The 17925-nt window shown below is 55.8% G+C and overlaps 1 protein-coding gene across 3 annotated transcripts in view; it reads left to right on the top strand.

Moving 5' to 3' along the window:
- The window catches only part of TTC21A (tetratricopeptide repeat domain 21A), a 35676-nt gene extending 18076 nt beyond the window's left edge, over positions 1-17600 (top strand). The window contains exons 10-29 of one of the 3 annotated variants that reach the window (XM_053221650.1): positions 424-521; positions 689-889; positions 1673-1802; positions 3529-3686; positions 3914-4129; positions 8214-8452; positions 9244-9316; positions 9416-9526; positions 9894-10032; positions 10224-10327; positions 11551-11739; positions 12676-12750; positions 13468-13549; positions 14364-14514; positions 14769-14930; positions 15130-15322; positions 15406-15630; positions 16059-16179; positions 16296-16363; positions 16467-17600. In XM_053221650.1, coding sequence (XP_053077625.1) covers positions 424-521; positions 689-889; positions 1673-1802; positions 3529-3686; positions 3914-4129; positions 8214-8452; positions 9244-9316; positions 9416-9526; positions 9894-10032; positions 10224-10327; positions 11551-11739; positions 12676-12750; positions 13468-13549; positions 14364-14514; positions 14769-14930; positions 15130-15322; positions 15406-15630; positions 16059-16179; positions 16296-16363; positions 16467-16544 — 2813 coding nt within the window. In that variant the 3' untranslated portion in view covers positions 16545-17600. Of the gene's footprint in view, positions 1-423; positions 522-688; positions 890-1672; positions 1803-3528; positions 3687-3913; positions 4130-8213; positions 8453-9243; positions 9317-9415; positions 9527-9893; positions 10033-10223; positions 10328-11550; positions 11740-12639; positions 12751-13467; positions 13550-14363; positions 14515-14768; positions 14931-15129; positions 15323-15405; positions 15631-16058; positions 16180-16295; positions 16364-16466 lie in introns of all 3 variants that reach the window. The other 2 variants (XM_027040721.2, XM_053221651.1) reach the window with 2 other exon arrangements.
- The last annotated feature ends 325 nt before the right edge of the window (positions 17601-17925 follow it).

Raw genomic sequence — 17925 nt, 5'->3', positions numbered from 1 at the left:
TCCAGAGGACAAGTTGGCCTTATCTATCAACATTTTAGGTATACACGCCCTTTGACCAATCAACTCGACTGCAGGAATTAGAACGCGGAAATATGTTTACCGTGGCACTGGAGCATTTAAGCATCGAAAGCAAACTAGATGCGAAATGAGGTGTCCTTCAACGGGGCAGTAGTTAAATAAAATGTCCCAGCCACAGTGCATGGTTAAAGGCAGAGCACGAGCTAGGGATATGCTTCCCTGCCTGCCTCGTGCCTCGAATTCTTTATCAGGAGCGAGCATCGCTCTTTACGTTTGTGGAGATGTTGGGAAAGGCCCCCTGCACAGCCGCCCGTCCTTCCGCTGTCTCATCCCTGCTCTTGGCCCGCGGGCCTGCTGGCTCCGTGTCCGAGCTGGCTCCTCACGCTTGTTCTGCCCCGTTCCCAGGGATCATCTGGTGTCAGATCTTGGACGGCCACCTGGAGGAGGCTGAACAGCAGTTGGAATTTATGAAGGAGGTGCAGCAGTGTCTCGGGAAGTCTGAGGTCAGAGCTCCCTGGGGACGCGGGCCGCTCCAGGCTTGTGTCCCCGGCCCTCCCCTCGCCCCAGTTTCCGGCACCCAGCAGCCAACACGGCCCGGACTCCTGCTTTGCGCTCGCCTCCCCACGGCCCGGCTGGCATTGGTGCCGAGACCTGGGCTTGCCTCCCCCAGGTGCTGGTTTTCCTCCAGGCCCTTCTGGCGTCCAGGAAGCACAAGGGGGAGCAGGAGGCCACCGGGCTCCTGAAGGAGGCTGCGGGGCTGCACTTCACCGGCATGCAGGGCCTCCCCCTGGGCTCCGAGTACTTTGAAAAGCTGGACCCCCTCTTCCTGGTCTGCATCGCCAGGGAGTACTTGTTCTTCTGCCCCAAGCAGGTTAGAGGAAGTCCCATCTGCACGGCGGGGGTCTGGAGCATAGGCCTGGACGGGGGCAAAGACCTCGTCTGGCCCCATCAGCAGGCGGCTCTGAGCCCCTGAAGTTCGGGGACCCATGCTTTTCAATTTTTTTTTTTAATGTTTATTTATTTTCGAGAGACTGAGAGAGACAGAGCGTGTGCAGGGGAGGAGCAGAGAGAGAGAGAGAGAGAGAGAGAGACACACACACACACACACACACACACACACACACACAGAATCTGAAGCGGGCTCCAGGCTCTGAGCTGTCAGCACAGCCCCCAGGGTGTCCCACTGCTGCTGGCCCACAGACCACACTCGCGGGAACAGGGCACTGCTCCACGCCTCTGCCTTTATCCTAGACAATAACCAGCTCCCTTTTCCCCCACAAGTCTTCTAAGAAGTCTGTTAGTCTTTACTTCTTTGCCTGCTTTACTTGTTTGTCTATTTGCCCAGCCAGTCAAGATTCTCCGTGGGCAAGGATCTTATCTTGCTATCGTAATGTCCTCCCCAGTGCCACGTAATGAGTCATTCCACAAATATCTATTAAGTGCACCACCGTGTGCCGGACGCCGTGGTAGGTACTGGGGACACAACCGTCAGCAAAACAAAGTGCAGCTTATGCGGTAGCACTAGATGGCACGGACTGGATAAGAAACACGAGGAAGAAAGTAAAATTCCTTCACTGAGAGAGTGTTTCCTGAGAGCTTTAGGAGTCTCTCTGGAATGGGCCAAACCGTCCAGCCAGGCCCCGTGTTCCTACAGCCCCGGTCGCCGGGCCAGATCGTGTCTCCACTTCTCAAACAAGTCGCTGTGATCCTGAATCCTGTCGTCAAAGCGGCGCCAGCTCTGATCGACCCCCTGTATGTGATGGCCCAGGTCAAGTACCTCTCAGGTGAGCCCGCGTCTGTTCATCCGTTCAGCCACCGCCCCGGGGGTCGCAGCCCCCTGCCTCAGGAGGTTTACACAGACACACACCCCCTCACCAGGCCCGGCCACATCCCTGGCCTCCACTCCCCAGAAACCGGCCTGACTTCCCTCGCCAGCAGGGGTCTCTCCCACCCGCCCTGCTACTGGCGGCTTCCTCGCTCTGCGCGGGGTACCGCGGCTGAAGTGGCTGAACTTCAGTTCCGCACAGGATCCACTGGTCCTCAGGATAGGCAGAAATGCCCTCATGAGGTCTGCATTCTAGTAAGGGGAAATAGACGATACGCGGAACAGAGAAGCACGCAGCCTTGTTTGTTAGGACACAGGAATTCCGTGGAGGAAACCAAAGCGGGGGAGGGGATGGGAACTGGCAGGGTCGCAGTTATTAAAAGGTGGGCAGGAGGGCATCACGGGGAGGTGGGACCCTGTAGCATTCGGCTCTCAGAGCCTCAGGGTGGCCAGAGCAGTATCCTTCCAGCTTCTCCTGTCTCGAGACCCAGGTCCTGGAGAGAGAGGGAAAGGGGAGACGCGTCCCTGGGAACCTTGCTGTCCCCTCTGAGGACTCTCCACCTGTGGCCTTGCACCCCAGTCTGCCTGGAAGGCAGGCTGATCTCTGGTGCGCTGGGGGCTTCCGAAGGATCCCAAATGCCATGGCATGTGTCTGGCTTCTGGCACGGCCTGGCGTGGGTCACACCGAGCAGAGACAGCCCCTCCCCCAACCCTGTCTTCATCCGTGGGCCTCCCCGTTGTCAGCTGGGTTTCCAGGTTTACCCACAAGCTTCAGGGGCTCCTGGGTACGAGGCAAGGGCAGGAGCACTCCCCCAGGGGGGCGGGCAGCTGGCAACAAGCAAGTTAAGGGCCAAAGCAAGGTCTCCAGCTGCTTAGGTTGCCATAGTGACATCTTTGCATTTCTGCAGCAGCGCACATGGAAGGAGCAGGGAGTTTGGGACCCAGAAGCAGCTGCTCCCCTCCCCGCCAGGTTATGAGCCCTGAGCAGGAGCTGTTGAGGGACCTGGATGGAGAGAGAGGGGGACTCTCCTACCAGCTCACTGCACCCCGCCCCTGGGCTTGCACTGCTGCTGGCTGTGGGCCAGTCCGGCTGCAGGGAGAGCCCTCAGCCCCTGAGCGCCAAGGCAGGCAGAGCTCAGCCTCAGGAGCCGATGGCCCTGGGTCTAAATGCTGACTTTGTCCCTCGTAAGCTGACTTACTTATGTAACTGGGTTCCAGTCCTACATCAAAAAGACAAAGACAATACCGCCCATCTTGCAGGGCTGGTATTAACTACCTAGCTAACGAACCGGCAGGAAAGTAACCCCGACTTTCCAAAAGTGCTTTGCATAAAGCAAGTGCTTTGTAAGACGGGGCTATTACAGTTGCTGTTATCGTTAGGTTCCGTTCTACTCTGAGGTGTGGGACTCGAGACTTAAGCGGCCCCCGGAGCTTCTGGACAGAGCAGTGACGTGCCTTAGCCATCTCCTCGAGGGTTACCCCACAGTCTGAGTTTCCAGGCTTTGGTCTGGGTAGTTGTAATTTCAAGAAGAGACCTCTGAGTGAAACAGAACAGAACTGGGTAAAATGGCCAACTCGTGTATTTCTGGGTAACGGAACACACAAAATTCATTCTGCCTCTACATACTGGGTCCTGGGAGTCCCCCAGGGACCCCTGGATGTAGAGGTCTGTTTATCGCTTCTAGGAGAGTTAGAGAATGCCCAGAGCACCCTGCAGCGTTGCCTGGAGCTGGACCCCACCTCCGTGGACGCCCACCTCCTCATGTCCCACATCTACCTGGCGCAGGGCAATTTTGCCATGTGCTCCCACTGCTTAGAGCTGGGCGTCAGTCACAACTTCCAGGTGGGGGTCCTCTGTGCCCAGTCGCCCCGCCCCCGCCTCCCCAAGCCCAGCTGGCCAACAGCCCCCACTTGCCCTGGGAGAGGCCCCAGGAGCTCCCGGCATCCCTCAGACCCTTCTGCGGGCCAAAGGCCAGGGCAGGCTCGGTGGGCTTCCGCGGCCTTCTCCAGTCCGGGTGCCTTGAGCAGCAGCCGTGAACCGGGGCCCCACACTCCACTCTGCTCCTCTAGGTCCGAGACCACCCCCTCTACCACTTGGTCAAGGCCAGGGCCCTCAACAAGTGTGGGGACTATCCAGAAGCCATAAGGACGCTGAAAATGATCATAAAATTACCAACTCGGAAGACAGAAGAAGGCAAGAAATTCCACGGGCCCTCCATGCAGCCCAGTGAGCGGGCGTCCCTCTTACTGGAACTGGCAGACGCCCTCCGCATGAATGGGGAGCTGGTAAGAAATACCACGCTCTCGTCCCTGGGGACTGGGGCATGTTGGAGGTCCGGGGTAAGCTTGGAAACCAGGCTCTTTGGTTCTGGCTGATGTTTATTCGTTCTATTATTCGAGCCTTTATTCATTTGGGAGCATATCTTACCCCCGCCCAAAGGCCTCGATGGCTCCCGGTGCCCTCTAGATAACGTCCAAAGCCTACTGAGCCCCACCTGATCTGTCCCCTGCCTGCTTGCCTCACTGTCCCCATGAGGATCTCACAGAGTTAGAGCACACAGGCCCATCGGGACAGCCACGGGTGGTTGTGCAGATTGGGTAAGGCACAGCCCCGGTAGACGCCATAATCACACCACAGTCTTTACGAACTGTGTCCCCTTGGGAGTTTTGTGGTATATAATTTGCTCAACCGTATGAGGCAGCCCTGGGGCCTTGGCAGGTCTGGCTTGGCAAAGACAGGAAGCACCTGAGCGTCCTACGCTGGTGTGAAGGAGCAGCAGGGAACACGGGGGGGGGGGGGGGGGGTTGTGTAGAGCTGACTCCACAGGCTCCCACGGCCTCGCTGTCCTCACTCACTCACCTGCTCAGCGGAGAGGGTCGGCAGAGTTCCAGGACCATCTCTAATCCGCCGGTACGGGGGCATCTGGCTGCCATAGAGAAGGAACAGCTCGCGAGGCCCTTTTCTCCTTAAAGTTAAAAACTGCCTTCTGGGGGGCGTCTGGTTGGCTCAGTCGGTTGGGCCTCTGACCTCCGCTCAGGTCATGATCTCACAGTTCGTGAGTTCGAGCCCCGTGTAGGGCTCTGTGCTAATGGCTCAGATTCTGTGTCTCCCTCTCTCTCTCCCCTCCCCCCATGCACGCTCTGTCTCCCTCACTCTCTCTCTCTCTGTCTCTTAAAAATAAACATTAAAAAAGAAAACCGCCTTCTGGGTAGAGGTGGGGATGTGGAAGCCTGTTTGTTGTCCTTTCCTCCTTTAAATCTGCCCAAAGGAGCACAGGAATTAAAAGTAGAGAAGGAATCTCCACCTAGGACAAACCTAGGGAACGGCCACATCCCAGCACAGTCGATTCAGTCAGTCGATTCAGCTATTGATTGAGGGCCAGCTAGCTACCAGGCACCATCTGGCAGCTGGGGATAGAGGAGAGAAGCTAGCAAGGTCCTTTTGGAACTTACCATCGGTGGGCGAGAGAGAAAGCAGGGTGCAGTGAGGCGGGGCCCGAGGTTCCTGCCTTTGCTTGAAACCTTCTGAACTGGAGATGTGCTCAAGCGGGGAGAAGCAGGGGCATTCCTAGAGGGACTCGGGTCCAGCCCATGGAAGGGCAGGGCCACTGAGCAAGAACTCCCTGCTCAGATGCCTCCTTGCTTCTCTCTGTCCGGGCTCCTTTCTAGGAGACGTGGCCCGAGGAAAGTAAGGAGGGAAATAACCTGAAAAAGAGTTCTGCAGCATGCTTTGCTAAGATGACAGGTCTGCAGACTGGGGCCTTCACAGTGAGCCAGGGGTTCTGTCCTGACCCCAGCTTCTCATTAAGCCCACCCCCAAAAGGAAGACCCACAGAAAGCTCAGGGGAAATGTGAGCCTAAGGCAGCTGTGCTAGACCCTGTCCGTCCCCAGCCTAGTTCCTGGGCAAAGGGCCAGGTTAGGGGGGGACCGGTCCCATTTGAGGAAGGGGTCCAATATGGTGACTACAGGGAAGGACAGAGGTGAGGGAGGGAGGAGAAGAAGGGAAGGAAAGAAGAAAGGGTGGGAGGGAAGGAAGGAAAGGAGGAAAGAGGGGAGAGGAAACAAAATCACAAGCAAAAGACAAGTGAAGATTACACTTGGGGAGAAAGAGTTCTATAAAAAATGGAAGAGATACTTTTTTAAAGTTTATTTATTTTGAAAGAGAGCATGTGATCGCTTCTTGGCCTTTTGGCTAAGATCAAGTGTGAAAGAGAGCATGTGAGCAGGGGACGGGTGGACAGAGAGGAAGAGAGAGGGAGAGAGAGAGAACCCCAAGCAGGCTCCACAGCGCCAGCACTGAGCCCAACATGGGGCTCGAACTCTCCAACCCTGAGATCATGACCTGAGCTGAAATCAAGAGTCGGACACTCAACAGCTGAGCCACCCAGGCATCCCTAAGAAGAAATACTTCCAAGAGAACTTGTCTACATTCGATGAAAATGGAAACATGGAATCTTGTAAAACCAGCTCAAAGCAGAGCACCAGAGATCCCCAGAGGTGTTCAGCTGGCAGAATTAAAGCAAGTAAGCATAGAAAACAGTGATGCTATTAGAAAATTATAGCCCCACGAGACAAAACAGAAAGTGGCTGAACCCTTGCTGAAGCTCTCTGATGCAGGAAAGGGGTGAGAAAATCATTGAAGTGATGTGAGGGGATGACGGGTAAGAGAGAGAGACCACAGATATCCAACCAAGGCAAAATAAACGTTCCTGCAGAAGAGAGAAGAAATGGATGAGGGGAGAGCCCCACGTTGGGTGTGGAAATTACTTTTAAATAAATAAATAAACAGATAAATAAATGAGTAAATAAATATTTAAAAAATCCTAATACTAATATCCTAATGGAGTCATGGGAACCAAGGATTAACGGTCACTGGGGGCGCCTGGGTGGCTCAGTCAGTTGAGCGTCCAACTTCAGCTCAGGTCGTGATCTCACGGTTCGCGAGTTCGAGCCCCACCTCTGGTTCTCTGCTGTCAGCACAGAGCTCACTTCGGATCCCTGTCCTCCCACTCTCTATACCTCTCCCCATATACCTCTCTATACCTTTGGGCTTGACCCAAAGCCAGTATAATTGCTAAGTTCTTAAAATAAAAGTTATTAAAATCAAAATAACAATAACATCCTATAAAAAAATTTAGGGAGAAGGTGGCATTATTATAAGCATGCTAATTGTTTCGACTTTATAGAATGTGGGGAAAAAATGTACACAGGACATTTCTTAATAGAAAGATGACTCTTGGTAGAATTTAAGAGGCGATCTCCACCACATTAATCAAGAGTTAAGAAGAAAAGAAAGGACCACGCAGGTCATAAAGGCAGAAATAAAGCCAAACACAACAGCATGTAAAAATGAAAACGGGCGCCTGGGGGGCTCAGTCGGTTAAGCATCCAACTTCAGCTCAGGTCATAATCTTCCAGTTTGTGAGTTGGAGCCTTGCGTCGGGCTCTGTGCTGACAGCTCGGAGCCTGGAGCCTGCTTGGGATTCTGTGTCTCCCTCTCTCTCTGCCCCTCCCCTGCTCATGCTGCCTCTCTCTCTCTCTCTCTCTCTCTCTCTCTCTCTCTCTCTCTCAAAAAATAAATATTTTTTAAAAAATGAAAACAGAAACTTTTCTGTTGCCAGAAAACCCAAGAACGTATCTGTGGTAACAAAATTGTAAATGAAATAAATGTACCTCTTAAATAAAAGAGGCATCAGAGTGGTTTAAACTAGCAACAGAGAGAACCCTTACTCTCTATACTTCAAACACCAAAGGGCCCAGGATGAGAGGAAAAAGATGATACAAATATACCAAGCAAACAAAAAGAAAGCAGAGATTGAGGAAGAAATGTCTGGTAAGGCTGAATCCCAGTCTGAAAGTACCAAAATGGGGAAAGAAAGCAACTTCGTTAAAATAACCAAGGGCATGAATATAATGAGGAAATAATTCAAACAGACCGTTAACGTGCCAAATACAATAACATTAAAATACTTTTGACCGAAAGCAGGAAAGTACAAGGAGATGCATCCATCGGTCTCCCACAAGAAGGAATTGCCAACAGATGTAGAGGTGCTAAGGAACAGTCGAGGGTTTCTGTACCCCCAGCTAGCCGGGCACCTTTCCCCTGCCCCCAGGAAGAGTGGTGGTGGACACTGAAGGGATCTCTCTTCTTTCTGCCGCTGGAGCCTCTCTGCAGGTGGCTGTGAGCCATCCTCCCCTCGCCTTCCGTGGAGCAAGGCTGCTCCTGGCTGTCTCCATATTTCATTTCTCTCTGGGGGCAGGAGTGGGAAGAGGGATCCCTTTAAGTCGCCTCCAAGAGATTTCAAGTGTTTTCAGGTCACCCGTGGTGGGTGACAGCTAACAGAGGTCTGTTGGGTTCCCATGCTCTAGCATGAGGCCACCAAGGTCATGCAGGACGCCATCAACGAGTTCAGTGGCACACCGGAGGAGATCCGCATCGCCATTGCCAACGTGGACCTGGCCCTGAGCAGTGGGAACGTGGACGTGGCCCTGAGCATGCTGAGGAACATCACACCCAAGCAGCCCTTCTACGTGGAAGCCAAGGAGAAGATGGCCAACATCTACCTGCAGACCCGCAAAGACATCCGCCTCTACATCGGCTGCTACAGGTAAGCCCCAGGCAGCGCCCTGACAGCCTCCTTCCCGGTGGTGTTTTAGGGAGTGGCTTCTCCAGGTTGTGTTTCCTCAACCTGGGTCTCCAGTCTGCACCCTCCAAGTGCGTTAGATGCAATGCAAGTACAGAATTTCCCATGGGTCCACATTTGAGCGTGATAGCTTAGCCAGGCCGGCTCACTGCCGAGTTCTGAAGATACAGAACTGAATCCATCCTGCTTGGCCTCCCCCGAATGGCCCACATTCTGGTGGGAATCACGGGTATGCACTTTTGCCCTGGCCCCTGACTCTGCCTGTCCTTGAAGAAATGTCCAGTGACTCGATGTGGCCAAGGTGAGGTGCAGGAGGGTGGAGAGCTAGCTGTCTTTATGATTTGACCTTCCCAGCCCCTCCCTCAAGCAGAACTCTATCTAGGCAATCCAGGTGGGAGGCAGCGCTGGGGGGCGGGGTGGGGGGAGCCAAAGCCAAGAGCAGTGGGACACTAATAGTGGGGTGGGGTGACACGGCCACACCATAGTTTTAGAAAGAGCAGGATGCCTGCTTATGCAGAGGGGCCTAGAGGGTTAGGACTGGAGGCCAGAAGAAAGGGTAGATGTTCTGGCATGGTCCAGATAACAGATAAGCAGAGCTTGGACTAAGGTAGCTAGCACAGTGCCTCGTGCACAGTGGGCTTTCAGTAAGTATTAGGTGAATGAATGAATGAATGAATGGGAAAGAAGAGTTGGAGATGAATTCAGAAACACAAAGAGTGCATAGGTTCAAGCTAAGTCTTTGGTTACTTTTGCAGGGAACTCTGTGAACAACTGCCTGGCCCCCACACCAGCCTGCTACTGGGGGATGCTTTCATGAACATTCAGGAGGTGAGTGAAAGCCTCGTGGCCTTGCCAAGTGGCCCCCCAATCTCACGTCTCCAGTGGGAGAGAAGAGAGACTGAGACCTTTGGACGCTTTCCCCACCAGCCTGAGAAGGCCCTGGAGGCTTATGACGAGGCCTATAGAAAGAACCCACATGATGCATCGCTGGTCAGCAGGATCGGGCAAGCCTATGTGAAGACCCACCAGTACACCAAGGTCAGGCTAGGCTGGGGTGGGGAGAGGTGTGGGCCAGCCCAGCAGGGAAGAGGGAGGGGGGTGCATGAGTGGAAGTTTCTGGATGGGAAGGGAGTGGCTGCGTTCCCACCGTAGCTCCCTGTTGAAGTAGGTGGGGGAGGGGGGCTGGCTAGGGGAGAATTCAGAAGCTATCCACACACACACACACACACACACACACACACACACACGCCGAGCCTGAGCCCTCTGCCAGCTGGGAGGGCCTTCTCATCGCAGGCTTCTGTGTTCTGGAGGGACACACAGATGTGGTGGCCGCCGAGGAGAACACGGTTTGAGGCACTCAAGGTAGAACCAGACCTCGAGGCCAATATTTCCTGTTTGCCCAAAGGCAATTAATTATTATGAGGCTGCGCAGAAGGTCAATGGACAGGACTTTTTGTGCTGTGATCTCGCTGAACTCCTCCTGAAGTTAAAGAAGTTCAACAAAGCAGAAAAAGTTTTGAAACAGTCACTGGAACATGACTTTGGTGAGACTCCCTTCGAAGTCACTTCCCTAGCCTACTGCCCCCGCCCTGCAGTCTCTTCCTGCAGAATGGGGATGGGCGCTAGCTGGGGTCCTGAGCCCAGTCCCCTACCTCCCCCATCCCTGGCTTCCCAGGCACCAGAGAACACTGATTTGGGTTTCTACTCAAATCAGAGTAGTTTCTACTCTTTGCAGCCAAAGACCTCCCATCCATGATGAACAATGTCAAGTGCTTGCTTTTGCTGGCAAAGGTTTACAAGAGTCATAAAAAAGAAGACGTGATGGGAACTTTGAACAAGGTAATCGACATTAGACAATAGACTCAAGCTCTTTAGTGGCCATTTCCTGGTGGGAGCTATAAAAGGAAGGATAGGACTTCAGGTCTGGAAGGCTCCAGGGCTGGCACTCAAAAGAGGACCTGGGCCACACCTCTGACCTCGGCCTTCCATTTATTCCCCGACCTGTGCTCTTTGTTGATGGTGCCCCGGAGTGCCCCAAGCCCGGCTGGGCTGGGTCGGAGAAAGCAGGGAGTCGGCAGGGATGCCCGTGGGATAATAATGGACAATGCGAGCAGCTCCCGGGCACTGAATGCTCTATGGTGGGTTCTGTACTGGGCTTTTTGCTTTCTTATTAATTCTCACAGTAGCCCTTTGAGATACACACTGTGACATTCCTATTTCACAGATATGGCTCCAAGAGGTTAAGAAATGTGCCCAAAGTCAGACTGCCAGTAAATGGGGGAGCTGACAATTGAACCAGGTCTGGCCTGTCCCAACCTAAGCTCTTTTCTCCCCTGGGCTGCCCCAGTGGGAAGTTCCTGGCCATTCCTATCCCACCTCCCTTGCTCTTTCTCTGCAAGGGTGTGGCTGGCTTCTTGTTCCTGAGATGCCTTCTGCACTTGTACCAGGAAAGCCCACTCTGATGGCTTGAGACGATTTATTCCCTTGTTACCCGCTGGATTCCCACTCCCGTTTGGCCCTTAGAAAGCCGAGTGCTGATTTGTGCCCACTTCCCAAGACTTAACCCCGGCATCACCAATTCTTCTTGTCCCGATGCTCCCTGGTTACTCACTTGATCACTTTATGTTGTGGATATTTGTGGAGGCTGCCCCCAAGTTCCCAGCAGGGCAACATTCAGAGCAAATGCATCCATCAAAACGCAGCCTGCCCTGCGCACCTACTGTGTGCTTCTTCTAGCCCGTAGGAGGGCCAGAGCAAATTAGACACGGTAAGTATCAAGGCGTGATGGAAACAGGTAAACAAGTACAGGCACAACAGAGTGTTTTGTTTGAGTGCCTTTGCTTCAGATCTTGCCCCAGGGGCAGAGCCAGCTTGCCTCCTGAGTACTCAGCCAGGGGCCTTGCCTGCCCAGAGTGACCCAGATTTGCTCAAGGGCACTTGAGATGCCCTTTCTGATAATCTGCTGACACAGAAACGAGAGTAAGGATTCTTTCTGTGAATTGGCCTGAGATCTGGCACATCAGGCCCCGGGATTCTGATCCCGAGTTTACTGGTTTCCCAAGGCCATGGACCTCCAGTCTCAGATCCTGAAGCGTGTTGCACTGGAGCAACCAGACATGATCCCCTCCCAGAAACAACTCGCAGCCTCCATCTGTGTCCAGTTTGGGGAGCACCACCTGGCAGAGAAGGAGTTTGCCAAGGCAGTACGGTCTTACAAGGATGCCCTCTTCTACTCGCCTGATGACAATAAGGTGGGGTCCTCAAAGCCAGAGGCTGCTCCTTCTCTTGGGCCCTGCTGCCTTGCGGAGTCCCCTGACTAGGGGCAGAGGCCGGGTCCTTCCCTGTGCCTCCCTGAGGAGCTGTAGGTCAAGGGGCCCGGGACCCCTGGTGTGGGGAGCCTGCTCTGGCTGACCCCAGGGCCCTCAGCCATCAGCCCTTGGACCAAGACTGGGAGGCCTCACTTCGGACAGCTCCTTGTGCGGGGTAGAGCGGGGAAGATGCTCCCAAAAGTCATGTTAGTCTGGCATTTTCAGGTCCCCCTTGAAGGCGCGGGCACAGTGACAGCCGTGGCTGCCAGGGGTCTTTGGGCACGAAGCCAGGCTAAGCTTCCAAGGAGGTTTAGAGTCGTGAAGGGGGTGTGGCCCAGATGTGGCAGTGGTGGCTGGAGTCCACACTAGGAGAACCGATGAAGAGCTTAGTGACAGCCATTCATTCGTTCAACACGCACTCATTTAAGAGACGTATCATACGCGCCAGGCACGGTGCTAGGCCCGGGGGGCCACGGGGGGCAAGACAGGGTCCCTGCCCACAGATTGCCTCAGGCAGAGGGACAGATGAGCACATTTTTAGTTCCATTGCCTGCATGTGGGTCTGCACACTGCGGGAACTCAGAAGACGGGTGCCTGGCCCAGAGGCTACCACAGAGGGCTGCCCAGAGGGGGCTAGGTCCAAGCCAAAGGAGGAGGACGAGTTGCCCAGGCCCCCAGTTTCAGAGGTTGGTTGGTAAAACACGTGGTATGATTGGGGGAGAAGGGGGAGCCGGGGACGTATGTTGAAGGCGGAACGAATAAAAATGGACTAGGCGAGAGTGAGACACCAGCCCGAGTTTTCCCATGATGCTCCCTGGTTGATCACATCCGGCCTCGTCCCAGGTGTTGCTGGAGCTGGCCCGCCTCTACCTGCTGCAGGGCCACCTGGACTTGTGTGAGCAGCACTGTGCCGATCTCCTGCAGATGGAGAAGAGCCACGAGATGGCCTCAGTGGTATGGGGCCACAGGACCTACCCCCCCCCCCACCCCCGCCCTCCCCAGGGTCCCTGCCACCGCGCGAGGGCTGCTTCCCGGCCCCATAACTCCGATGCTTGGCTGACCCACCCCCAGGGGCCACCAGGCAGAGGGGACTGAGCACTGGGCCTGATGCCCTTCACGTGGTAGGGGTGGGCCGGCAGCCGGCAGCCGGGGCAACATCAGCCTCCCGGGGCCAATCCAAGGGGAGGCGGGGAGGCTGATCGGCTCCAGGGGAAACCACACCCACAGTGGGTGAAGGCAAGGGTGGACAGGTTCCTGGGTTTAAAGAAATACGTGGGAAAAGGCCTCTCCAGTCTGACTTCTCTCCCTAACACCCAGACCACCGCCAGGGCCGCCCCACAGGAGTGGGGAGTCCTCATTCTGCCTCCACTGCCTGCTGCTGGCAGTTCTCGGACACGGGTGGAGGGTCCGGCTGTGCTGGCTGTCAAAGGGACCCACTGGTGTCTACCCCTGGGCTTACCTTCCCACCTGTGACCTCACCCCCGCACTCCTCCCACCCCAAGCAGGCCCTGTCTTCTGGGCTCCTCCTGTGGCCGCTCCTCCCAGGGCCCAGAGAGGCGACCTTGGACGTCCTTGTCCACCTTCTCTGCTTACCCCCACGCCCACCCAGCCTCCCCACCACGGCCAGGCGAACTGTCAGGAGTTCCCGGAGCATTGTGTGTTTTCTGACAGATGATGGCTGACCTGATGTTTCGAAAACAGAAATACGAAGCTGCCGTCAATCTCTACCACCAAGTCCTGGAGAAAGCACCAGGTAACGAACTGCCCACATCAAGACTGCCCACTGAGATGGCCTGCGTCAGTTCCCACCAAGCAAGGGCTGCTCTCCCCCACGAGGGTGGGCCGCCTCCCCTCCTTCCTGACTGGGCAGAGGAAGCCCCTTCCTCTCTGAGTGTTCCCAGAGAGACAGGAGACTGATAAAGCACCGATGGAACGTGCTGGCCCTTCCCGAGTCCGAGGGGCCAGTTCCTGGTCTCAGGCAGGGCAGTGCTTGGCCCTGGACCCAGGACAGCCTGTCTGTCTCCAAATCGCAGCCACTGGACTGGACGTAGCCCCCTTCTGAAGCGACAGCCACCTGGAGGTGGCTAGAAACTCCCCCTGTTAGGTAGCTACATTCCCGCCACACCTGAGGCTCAGACGACAGCCCCTGCGGGCCCACAGCCAACTCGGCCCCGAGGCCCAGCAGACTGCGGCCCTTAGGAGCGCGGGGTCCTGGAGCCAGACTGCCTACGTCTAACTCACGGTCTTCCACTTACCAGCTGTGTGACTTTTGGCCGAAAACTTTTGTGTCTCGGTGGAAAGGGAAAAATAGCTACCTCGTGTGTGTGTGTAGGTAAAGCCCTTAATGCTTAACGTACTGTGTAAGCTCTAGCTGCTACTTTTCAGTGTGATGATTATCCTTTGCTCAGCTTTGGAGACCAGGGGAGACATTGAAGCTGCTGGGAGGTCCCCGCTCAGCCCAAATAGGCAGTGTCTGCTGGGCCCCTCACTTCTCCATGCCAGGCCACAGCGCCCAATCGGCCTTGGCCGTTGGTTTTCACAGCCTGGCATCTTCTCTCCTATTGTAGACAACTTTCTGGCATGGAATAAACTAATTGACCTGCTATGGAGAAGCGGCAGACTTGAGGATGCCCCTGTCTTCTTTGAATTGGTCAAGAGGATGTCCAGCCGTGTTCCTTTGGACCCAGGTTTCAACTACTGCAGAGGCATCTACTGCTGGTGAGCTGGGCAGTGGGGTGTCTTCGTCTTCCGGGCAGTTCCCTGCAGGGGGCCCTTCCTGGCAGGCAAGCTGGGCTTCCGCTCAGCACTGGGGAAGCAGAAATTCGACTGACTTGCGGGGCAGGCGTTTGGGAGACCAGCCACCCAGCCCCGCTCCGTGCAGACTCCAGGAGTGGCGCCCGTGTGTCCCTGCACTCCCCGGACCTCAGTTTCCCTCTCTGGTTCTTGGTATCTGTGTCTCATTTCCACTACAGGCGCATAGGGCAGCCCAACAAAGCACTGAAGTTCCTAAACAAGGCGCGCAAGGACAGCACTTGGGGCCAGAGTGCCACCTACTACATGGTGCAGATCTGCCTGAACCCGGACAACGAGGTCGTGGGCGGAGAGGTTTTCAAGAACCTGGTGGCGGAGAGCAAGTAGGGGCCCGGCTGACCTCGGGGCGTGGCGGGGGTGGGGGGGGGGGGGGGCTGGGGGGTGGGAGGCGAGGTGCAGGGGCCGGGCCCCTGGGAAAAGCGGGGAGAGCCACGTGGCGGGGTAGAGACCACGTGAGGGCCCGTGGGCCCTGGGCCCGCAGGCGGCCTGCCAGCCTGCCACGCTCACGTCGGATGCCCGCAGCTCCACCGACAGGAAGGCCCTCGAGCAGCACGCCGTGCGCACCGCCGAGAAGCTGCTGCGCGATTTCTACCCGCGCTCAGACTGGGGCCAGACCCAGCTGCGGCTGCTGCAGAGCCTCTGCCTGCTGGCCACCAGGGACAAGGCCAACGTGGAGGCGGCGCTGGGCACCTTCATCGCGATGGCACAGGCCGAGGTGGGCCGGCTCGCTGGGTGGGCCGCGGGGGGCCCGGCTGGGGGGGCCCAGCGCGCCGACGCCCGCTTCCCACCCGTGTGCAGAAGGACAGCGTCCCCGCCCTGCTGGCCACGGCGCAGGCCCACGCGCTGCTGAAGCAGGTCCCCAAGGCACGCACGCAGCTGAAGCGTCTGGCCAAGGCCCCGTGGACGCCGGACGAGGCCGAGGACCTGGAGAAGAGCTGGCTCCTACTGGCTGACGTTTACTGCCAGGGCGGCAAGTTCGACCTGGCCTCGGAGCTGCTGCGGCGCTGCGTGCAATACAACAAGGCAGGGCGGGCGCGCTGCCGTCGGGGAAGCGGGGACGCCCCGTCCAGGCGGCCGGGAGGGGCGCGCGGGGCGTGGGGGCAGAGGAGATGCAAGGGCAGGGGCGAGGTGAGAGGAGGCGCGCAGAGTCGGGGAGCCGGGAGAGGGGAATGCGGGATGGTGAAGAGAGATGGGAAGGGTTCATGAGATCCAGGGGCCTGCAGGTCAGCGCAGAGCGCTGTGGAGAAAGGGGCCATGCAAACATAGGGGTATCCTAGAAGGGGCGCACAGGTGACCCCTCCCCAGCAAAGGTGGGGGGTGCTGCTGGAGTCGGTGAGAGGTCGGCGTTAATGCGGCTCCCCACCCTCCCTTGCCCCGCCCCGCGCCCCGTGTCCCCTCCTCCCACCGCTGGTTCCACCCTGTGCTGGGATCCGGTACGGCTTTCCCTGCAGTCCTGCTTCAGGGCCTATGAGTACATGGGCTTCATCATGGAGAAGGAGCAGGCCTACAAAGACGCAGCCGCCAACTACGAGCTGGCCTGGAAGTACAGTCATCACGCCAGCCCGGCCGTGGGTAAGGCCACCAGCCAGGGCCCATGTGGGTGAGGAGGAAGCTGGGCGGGAGGATCACCACCCTGGCTCTTGGGTGGTCAAGGTGCCACCGTGTGTGTTTCCTCTGCCCCTGGACAGGCTTCAAACTCGCTTTCAACTACTTGAAGGATAAGAGATTTGTGGAGGCCATTGAAGTCTGTCACACGGTAAGCCACCATCAGCGGCTGGGAGGCACCAGGAGGAGGGGTGAAGGGGCTTGGTGACAGGGCCCTGCCTGATGCCGCACACCCTTTCTCCCTCTGTTCCCAGGTCCTCGGAGAGCATCCTAACTACCCCCAAATCAGAGAAGAAATTTTGGAAAAGGCCCAAGGGTCTCTGAGGCCCTAGCTGTGGTCAGTGGGAGCCAGGGCGGGGAGAAGCCATTAACCTACAGACATTTCACTTCTACAGAAGTAGAGATCAGAAGTGGGTCGGTGAGAGGAGATTCGAAAATGACGTATTCTTCTCGTGTCTGTATGGTGTGTGGTTTCTTTGGATGGTGCCTCGTCTGATCTAAGGGGCATCCCAAAGCTTTGTGTTTTTCAGGCACAAGAAGCAGTTTTGCTCAGAGGAAAAAAGGGCATCAACCAAGCTAGTTTATGCCAGGCTCATTGGGCACCTTCTGTTGGGCTCCGTTTTTATTCCAGACTCTGTGAGGGAGCAAAGAGGTGATTTTTTTAAAATCCCCACAGCGATTTTAATATGGTTAGGTCAGTGCCTCCCCTCTCCCGTCTGGTCCCCAGAGCCCCCAAGCTCAAGAAGTGACTGCTCGCCCCTGTCCTGCTGCCCGCACACCCTTCCCGGCAGTGGCACAGATAGGAGAGCCAGCTCAGAAGGCCCCGTAGCTGAGGTTCTGTGCGAGGGACGCCATTGTCCTGCAGGTTCTGAGGCTCATTGGCTCACTCTGTCCATTCATTCTGATTCCTCATCAAGTCCTTGGCTGGCCTCGGCTGGTCCTCTCTGGTTTGGGACAAACGTGATTCCCCATGCCTGGTACGGGGAAATACAACCCAGGAAAAAATAGTTCTCACTTAAGATTTTGTAAAAGACACTGACCAACAAACTTAATCCTCCAGAAACCCATTCGCCACCTCTGGGGACAAAAGCAGTGTCTCTAGTTAGATGACTTGTATTACTTGTACCTGGCAAGAGGGTGACAGCGGTCACTTTTGGCTGGAGCTCCCAACACCTCTCTTCTGTGTTTCATGACGGCAAGAATGGGCCAATCAGGCCTCAGGGGAAGGACCTCTGAACTGGAAGCCCGGAGCGTGACCTTCCCAAGAGTTTCTACTCTTTGGGCCTCCGTGTTCCCCTCCGTGGCAGGAAATTAGACTAGATCTGTGTTCCCAAACCATGATACAAATCCCTGCCAGTGATATACAGCAGACAGCTGAAGTTGAATAACTATGTGTTAAAACATCATTCCTCTCTATTATATATTCTCTATTAGAGAAAAACAGCATGATGAACTGGTGAACTCATGAGTGCTGTTACAATGGTTCTAACTTTTAAGCACATGGATACAATTGATGTAAAGTGAAATACGCACTTAGCGTGAGTGCGAGGACGAGGACGCAGCTGTGGTACAGTTTTTATGAGTTGTCGTCCAGTGACTACAGCTTGGAAACTGAACCGGTAGGGGTCCCTTGTAGAACAGACAGTTATCCTTCGTGACAGCAGAACCTTGTTTCTATAACATCCTGCTGATCGGGTGCACGGCCTCTTGGTC

The sequence above is a fragment of the Acinonyx jubatus genome, chromosome C2 (assembly GCF_027475565.1).
Source record: "Acinonyx jubatus isolate Ajub_Pintada_27869175 chromosome C2, VMU_Ajub_asm_v1.0, whole genome shotgun sequence".
Classification (NCBI taxonomy): domain Eukaryota; kingdom Metazoa; phylum Chordata; class Mammalia; order Carnivora; family Felidae; genus Acinonyx; species Acinonyx jubatus.
This window is presented reverse-complemented; position numbering and strand designations above follow the sequence as displayed.